The 8,419-nt window shown below is 36.1% G+C and overlaps 1 protein-coding gene across 1 annotated transcript; it reads right to left on the reverse strand.

The window, feature by feature from the left end:
• Positions 1–1,213: 1,213 nt before the first annotated feature.
• On the reverse strand, positions 1,214–2,087 carry LOC114821714 (protein PXR1-like). Its single transcript, XM_070814247.1, has 3 exons — positions 1,718–2,087; positions 1,409–1,485; positions 1,214–1,258 (listed from the first exon to the last, which is right to left on the reverse strand). The coding sequence occupies exons 1-3, from the start codon at positions 2,085–2,087 to the stop codon at positions 1,214–1,216; spliced, it is 492 nt and encodes a 163-aa protein (XP_070670348.1).
• Positions 2,088–8,419: the final 6,332 nt, after the last annotated feature.

The following is an 8,419-nucleotide window of genomic DNA, read 5'->3' on the forward strand; positions in this document are numbered from 1 at the left end:
AAATCAAAGTCGAAAGTCCAATCAATAAATTTTATTTCACGCGCATTATTTAATATGCACCTCGAACATTTCTCAAAACTTTTACAAATCAAAATTATAACGCTCTAATTAATAAAACTGACCATTTTATTACCAAAAACAAAATATAGAACCCTACTTTCGCAAGTCTTTGCATGGATGGTGCATGCTACCAAAAAAGTAAATAAAAAATAAAAACCGCTTTGGTCCAATATACAATTACTAAATTAAATTGTCAAAAGTCCCGTGGTATAGGACATTCTAGAGGACCATAAAAATTTCATACAACTTATATATTTAGCATGCATAATTGATTTGAAATATTGTTATGTAAGCATAAAACTCGTGGCTACGCTACTTTGACTTTATCCATAGTTAAGACTTAATGGGTGAGACACGAGACAATACTAATTAAGTTAGGCACCTTACGCACATGTGAAGTGGGATAAATTTTTAGTTTTGACGGGAACACGAATGGTACATCACGTGTTTTTATGCAAGTGGTGAAAAATTTTAATTTTTAAGTTATTAATCTTATAATACACATAACACACTGAAAAATCTCTCCTAGAGTGGAAACCCTAGCTGCCACGCCCTACTTATTAGAAAAAGCACTTATTGGCTTACTGAGGCGGCTAGTGCGAAAACAGCTTTCTTTCTACTAGCTTTGCTCGCTTGCTTGTGCTCTTTCAAGGGAAGGCGTTTATTCGTATATTAATTTAGAACATGAGTGTCACGTGACACGACTTGGCAAATGACAGTAGCAGAGATGCTAACTCGGCTAACATACGATTTCTGTTTCCATTTTCCAGATTTTGCAATCTTCCTTCTTTCTAAATTCTGCAGAAAACCCCACGTTTTTTAGTGGCCCCTCTATTTTCATTTATTTTGTTTTCTTACCCCTTTCAACATAAATAATTGAGCGTAACTAAGATGGTGATGTCAGTGTTCTCCGGTTCTTTAAAATAATGTGTCATCAATAAGAATAAATCTGTTTATCAAATTATAAATAATAAATCAATTATCAACTTTTATATCTTTTAGTTTTCAAAACTTTATCTATAAATTTAATCTTGCTAACGTTATCTTCCTTCAAATATTTTGGTTGCATTTTAGTTGCAGACATCAGTCTCATCCAAGTTAGCATGCTAATAATGCTTTACCTAAGTTCGAATTATTTTCCGGATGGATTAGTTTAAAACATTGCTTGTATTATAACATAAACACCAAAACTAATTTCCTACAGGTGAAAATAACAAAAAAATTAAAACTAATGAAAGATATATTTTCATCAATGAACTGAGAAATAAAAAACCCTAGTTGCTCGGTCTAATTCATCCAACTACTAATCAATAGAAAAAACTAATCGGAAAGCATTTTGATTGCGTACAGAAAAGCTGATTATATTATACAAAGGCAGAGGCTGGAAGAAGTCAAATGCAAAAACGAAGTCCAACTCTCTATCTTCTGCATATAATTTATATGCAGGAAATTAACGAGAGATAATATGTTGCCTTTACAGATTTTTTGATTGATTTAATTAATTTTCCAGATGTTTTTAACACAGAAGAGGAAACTAAGAACAATAAAAGAAATTACCATGAGAGTAACTAGTTATGGCTACTCTTTCTGGGTTTGCTTTTCCTCCTTGCTCTACTTCTTGAAGGCTCCCTAGGTAAAAAACTCTCTTCTTTTTTACCTCTACCTTCTTCTTCTTTTTTACCGCTACCTTCTTCTTCTTCTTTTTTACCACTACCTTCTTCTTCTTCTTCTTCTTTTACCTTTGGCTGCTGTAACTCTTCCTGTTGCTTCTGCTTTTGATCTTCATCATCCTCATCCTCATCTACTTTTGCTTTTTTGGAATCACTTTCTTTAACATCTTCAGCTACAGAAGCAGAAGCAGATTCTTCTATTCCTGCTGTGGATTGCTCTTCAATAATAATCTTGCGAGGCCTTCCTCTCTTTCTTGGGGTATGAGCCTGGGGTTGCTGCTGGGATTCGTCTCCGGTTGACGAAGCTTCTGCTATTGCCACTGATAGCTCCTTCGTTTTCTGAGGCTTCTTTCCCATAGAAAAATTTCTCTATCAAATAATAAATATTTTGATGATAATTTTCACCAAGACAACAACTTTTATATTAATCTGATGAGTAGAAATAAAACCCAGAAAGCCAAAAAAACTTCAAGAACGTTCTCTAATATTTTTCCCTCTCTCTCTCTAAAGAAGTGAACCGGCAGAGAGAGAAGGCTCAAATCTTTGACCTGCACCTAGATTCGGAAAATACCATTAAAAATAATCTCTTACCAGTCATATACGAGACCCAATAAAATTCGACCCGGCCCCCTCCTCCTCCTACTCTCCTACTACTGTTTGATAAAAATAAGCAAAAATATTTTTATAAAATTCAAAAAAAAGCTCAAAAGCCACTAATAATCGTATTTCCCTTTTCTTTGGTAGTACCTATTTTTCCATCCCCTTCATGTCTGAGTAAAAGAATATAGAAAAGACAAAGCAGGAGGAAATGAGGTCGAAAGCCAGTGAGGGAAAACTATGGAGTGGCTGAGGATGGGTAACCCTACCATATATATTTTAGATGCTACCATGATTAGGGGTCTTGTTAGGGTTTTAGGGTGTTTTTAAACTAATAATAAGTACGGATTTAGGTCTTTATTCAAGCGTGTTGGCACTCTAAAACAACGTTAATAATAGTTTTTATTTTTATTCAAGTGATAGTGTTTTGGTATAAGCCATATTGGAAAAGAATAGAAATTGAACGGTAGAGCTTTTTTTTTTAGCACAAAGATACATCAGACTGTAGTATTGACCGTTAATCGAACGTTAAAACTTAAATTGGGTATAAAGATAAATACTCTTGAACTTAATTAATTGAGTTCCTAATTCGTTGAATTTTACTGATTTTATGCATCAATAAATCTTAAACTATTCGAAAGAGATTTGGAACACATATTGAGTGAAGAGACGAGGACATCAACTTGCAACTCGACAACGACCACATCTGCTAAAAGAAGCCTTTGGGTTTCGACTGGTTTGATATTGCTGTGTTTTGAAAAAAGAATTGTTTCTTCTGTATCGTGAGAATAAACTTATTTTTTCTATCTCAAGTTTTTAGCTTTTATTATCTAAAATTATGAAAATAAATTATTTTTAAATATTTACTTTTTAAACTTAACTTTTTTTTTATATTTATTTTTTATAAAACCACGTCAGTACCAATCCAGTACAAAAGGCTAAATTAGTTGCCTCTCTGTCAACCATTTTACTAATGTGAAAAATGAAAAAGGCAAGCATGTGGGTTTATTTCGACATGGGTAATAAGACGGATGCGTTGTACTGCATGGTTCAGGACTCAGTGTTTCAGTCTGACCACTAGTGTCGGGTTTCGCGCCCTTTGAGCTGTGATAGGCTGCTTCTGAGCTGTATCCTACTCTACTCTCCCTCCTAGATATTGACCACCGTTGCCTACCCTTGTTGGCCTTGACAGATCATACATACATAGATGATCATCATGATATTCGCTGCGCCTACGGTTTGATCTTGGAGTCGTTGAGGCACAGATCCTGTTGCCTGTTTTACTTGGAGACATTTACGAGATGTTAAAAGGCGGTGATATTTTAAGTAAAACACACACGATATGTGATTTAATTGTTCATTCAGAACATGATACATGATTATTTTGAAATATCGTAATTAAGAAAGTCGATTTGGTAAAGGAGAGAACGGAAAAACAAAAGTCGCTTGAGAGTACAGAACAAAAAAGAAGAAGGAATTAAAGACTGGGCATGGAAATCAGTAGGGTTTTACCGCGTGTTTGTGATTTGAGCATAAGAAGCCTCCAACCATTTCTAATTTGTGAGTGAGATCCTCGCCGGTTCCCTTTTGTAACGATTTCGGAAATTCTTAAATCATATTCATTCATCGTATATTGTATGGTCATAAATTTTTGTAAATTTTTTATTCAAAATTGAATATAAATAGTATTTGTAAAAACTGACCACACGATGAACGGATATGATTGGAGAATTCCCGAAATTACACCGGATCCTCTCTCCTATTTTATAACCCTACCAAAATGTTTCCAAACAAAAATATACAAAGTGTGCGGAACTCATTTTTTTACTCTTTTATTCCTTCATTTTTCCCTCAAGTACAAACCCTTTTGCCAAACAAAAGTGTTTTAATAACAACTAAACCATTTTTTTTATGTGGTTAACAAAAAAAAAAACCATTTTTTATGTGTCTATTCTATGAATAATTTTTTCAGCCATATAAAAATGGAGCTTCACAACCAGAAAATAATAGTGACCTAATTCAATTGAGTTTTCCGGATATGTATGTTGAAAATGTACTTTTGATTATCTGTATTCATTTTAAATAATTCGGTACAAGTTTCGAATTCACTTCGTAAATTTAAAATTCACGGTTTAAGAAATAAGTTTTCATACTTCTCAATACTATTTTTGCATAAAAAATCACCACAATGCTTCTTTCGAGGTGACAAAATATATTTCGTATTTAAGTGGCAAATTAGAAAATATAATGTAAAGCATTTTACTGTGGTGCCGAAAGTAATTTAAGGTTTGTTTGACCAACCAACAGGGTCAAACCTTGTTATAATCTTCCATCCTTCGTACCTTCTACGCGACCCGCGACTCGCGACTCGCGACAAAGTTTGCATAGACGCGTAATCACCCTCACATTTGAAAATCTGCCGACGCAAAAGGCCATGGGTCCCGTCATATGCCCCACCACTCACAGGGTTACGTCGTCGTTTCGAGCTATTCCATCCGAACTCCAAACTTAGCTGGTTTTGGTTCCAAGAGGAACTTGCCGGATTATATTTCTGAGGATTTTTAAAATTTTTTAATTAAATCCGTTTATTGTATATTGTACGGTTAAAAATTATTGTAATTTTTTTATTTAAAATTAAATATTAATTATATCAAATAAATATTGACGGCATAATGTATAATAAAGAGATATGATTAGAGAATCGACAAGTATCCTTTTAAGTAAGTTGCGAATGAAACCTTTATTAATCCGGATAATTTGTTTATTATGGTGATGCGGCATTGCGAGGCTGCCACATGTGGTCAACGTGAATTGGTCAACGAGAGGTTCCAAAGCTGCCGCATCCACATGTGCGGATGTCGATATCGTCGTGCTCATTCAATTCAAGGTTGCTTAATGCAAGTTTGTTAATTATTGACACTCTAATTACGTACTTAACCCGCTAAGAGTTCGTTAATTGGAGAGCTTTACTTAATCCAGGAAGTAGGTTATGTAACGTTAGAGGAAAACAAAGTAGAGGATAAAATGTGTTTATCATGTTAAGTTATAAGTGTGGTAAACTCAAAAGTTTATACAATTACGGTTTCATTTCATGTCCTATTAAACTAGTTAAACCTTTTGTTCGTTCAAAACCAAAGACAATAAGAGAATGATTTGTTTTTCGAGTGTTGGATAGAGCAACGGTTGGTGACTTGATGAGAGTAATTAAATTAGGATAGTACTATCCACACACCACTCATTTTTACTTCTCACGTATTTTTATTAAGCTTTGGTCATTGATCTTCTTTAATTCATTTCATCCGATAGTCGAAAATTAAGAAGAGTGCGTGAAAAATAGAAATAAGTGTGTGATAGCACTACCCTTAAATCTAAGCAGTGTATAAAGTTGGCCACGTAATAAGAATACCATAATACCAAACGAATATGAACGAAAATACCAAATTCATATGCTGCCAAAGGCATAAGAGTGGACATTGAAGAAGTTTGCAAATGACAGTTTGACACATATGTAAAATGTTAAAAAGTCGAGTTTTTCTCCTTCGGAGATTAGATTGGACGGAAATTAGATTGGGCTGATTGGATGAACTGGATTTGGGAGATTCTTGGCCCTTTTGTTTGGATCGCATTATAGGTTTGCTCTTTGAGCCCATAAAATTTGGGCTCAACTTTATATCAACGGTTTGGGCTTCATAAACTGTTCTTTCAGCCCATAAGAAGAGGCTTATTTTGCTTGTAGACGTTATGGTTGCAAAAATTAGCTATATTAGGATAATATTTTTACGCATTTATATTTAATCATTTTCGTTGTTTTGTTTGATTTATTTAGCCTAATGATGAAAAATAAATAGGAATGTGAGAAATAAAAAATATATATATACGAAAATCAACTTTTCTTAAGAAATCATTATCATTGTCACTTAGTACTACAATCTAGTGATATTCTTATTCACTTATAAGTGAGAGGTCTTAGGTTCAATTATTGTCAAATGCGAGTGTGAACCATATTATTTTTAACCCATTGTAAGACTAAACTCCTCCCCCTTAATATAGATAATATCGTTTGTTAAAAAAAAATCATAACCATCATCTTTTGTATGATTAAATGGTTAAGACTAAGAGACTGTTGGCTAAATATTTTGTTTTAACATTTTAATTTTTTTTTTATTTTTAAACAAAAAAAATAACTGAAAATAGTTATTAAATAAAGTTTTAATTCCAAAAAAATCTAAACTAATAATTAAATATTTATAAAAATGGACCCCAATTTTTCAAATGTTTTTAGTTTTCAATGTGTCAAAAATTTTACTCTGAGGAAATACAAAAATATTATTCTTATTATTTATTTGTATTATTGTTTGGGCCCAAAATATTTGTTTGGGCCGAGTATAGAATAATTCTCGGCCCGGGAGGCCTTACAACAAGGATACCATGGATCGTGGGCCTCCAAACCTAGGACGGCTAGGTCATGACGTAGGACAAGTCGAGTCCTGGTGCAATAAGGAGTCTCGGCAGGATTAATAACCCGAAAGCGAATCCGGCTCAATTAAGGACTAGGTTCATAATCATAGAGGAACTCGTCATTAGAAAGGTCGTCGAGAGCGAAGAAGTATCTGAATACTTATTCGGCTTGGTGATGGGGGATTGGCCGAAGAGCCAATTGAAGGCCGAGGGCTTCCCTGGGCGAGAAATCAGCAATCGTTGGCCGAAGATGAGCGAAGTAGACCATTTGTTGTACCAATAGAAGAGGAAAGCCTCGTGTTCTCCTTCTCGAAGAGCCTATTCTCCTCGGCGGGCAAAATGAGGTAGAGGGTGTTGTAGTTGAAGAAGTTCTTGTGAAGCTTGTGAACCTCTTCCTTCGAGTGTGTTTGGCCTTCACTGCTTAGCGTCTCAAGGGCCCGTTTGTCGAAAAGCACCTTCAAATTAAGGTTTGACGGGTACCCAGGGAGGGCAGAGTCGACTGGGATTCCAGTCGGGGAAGTCCCCAGGATGGCAGTAAGGTCGATGATGGTGGGGCCAATAGGGCCGAGAGGGAGGACCATGGTGTTAGTGGCCGAACACCAAAAACATAAAGCCGCTAGGAGGAGCTCCTTGTCCAAAATGACCTTCATAGATGAAAGGCGAATGGCGTCGTAGATGCCTAGGGCTTTCCATTGCTCGCCGAAGATTTTTTCCATTCGAACAACCCAAGTTGCCCAGGTTGTAGTAGTCGAGGGCCAAGAGCCTTGGGGCCTCGCTACATCCCACTTCGACCAGTCGAACCCTTGTAGCAAGGGTGATAAGCAATGCTCATGAAGAAGTGTAGTAATGGTCGATGACACCGCCGCCTTAAAAAGAGGACCCAAGATTTGATGAGGGGTGCTCATGTCGCTCTCAAATCGGATGGTCTTGATTGAACTCTGATCGATGATCTTTTGGCATTGGTCACACTCCTTGGAAAGCTTTAAGATAAAGGAGGCCATGATGAATGGTTTAAAGGAATGACAAGAAAAGAACTTTCTGGGTTAAAGGTTAAAGACGAAAATTTGGAAGGAAGATATGCATTGGAGAGCAATGGCAAGAAATTCAGAAAATTGGAAAGCGTAGAAGTACAAATGAGATGATTTCGGTATTTATAGGACGGTGGAGGGAAGGGCAATCGTTCGAAATTCAAAATGAAGGGTAAAATCGACTGAGAAATTCGCTAATCATTATGAACATTCAGAAGATCCAGTTGAGAAGACCGAAGGTTTTGTATTTCGGGAGACGCATGATTGCGTGTGGCGGCGAGATTTATGGTGAAAGACGGTTTGGCATCTGCACGATGCTGAATGGTTCGCAGATCAAGGCGGCATGGTGGTGTTCAGCAATAAGGCCATAATGATATGACCGTTCAGGGAGCCGCACGCTTCAAACGTCATTATTAGGGACTAGCCCTATAAAAGAATGCCACGTAGTGTGGTGGTTAGCAGGATCAAGATCGTGCAATCGTGCTCAATAAATGCGCCTCGAGAATAAGAGCATTTGAGTTTTGAGTTTTAATTTCGCTTCTTCAAGGCCGGAGCTCGACCAGAGGGTTCAGGCTGAGGGCCTCTGAAGCGAGGGGGCAATGTTTG

This window comes from Malus domestica, chromosome 15, assembly GCF_042453785.1.
Source record: "Malus domestica chromosome 15, GDT2T_hap1".
In the NCBI taxonomy this organism is placed as follows: Eukaryota; Viridiplantae; Streptophyta; class Magnoliopsida; order Rosales; family Rosaceae; genus Malus; species Malus domestica.

What these genes read in the sequence shown, in the direction of transcription:
- LOC114821714 (XM_070814247.1), bottom strand. Translation starts at nt 2,087, where the DNA reads ATGGGAAAGAAGCCTCAGAAAACGAAGGAGCTATCAGTGGCAATAGCA. An exon ending in AAAAGAAGAAGAAGGTAGAG is followed by an intron (nt 1,486 to 1,717) that starts GTAAAAAAGAAG and finishes AATTATATGCAG; the next exon opens with AAGATAGAGAGTTGGACTTC. An exon ending in ATAATATAATCAGCTTTTCT is followed by an intron (nt 1,259 to 1,408) that starts GTACGCAATCAA and finishes TTTCACCTGTAG; the next exon opens with GAAATTAGTTTTGGTGTTTA.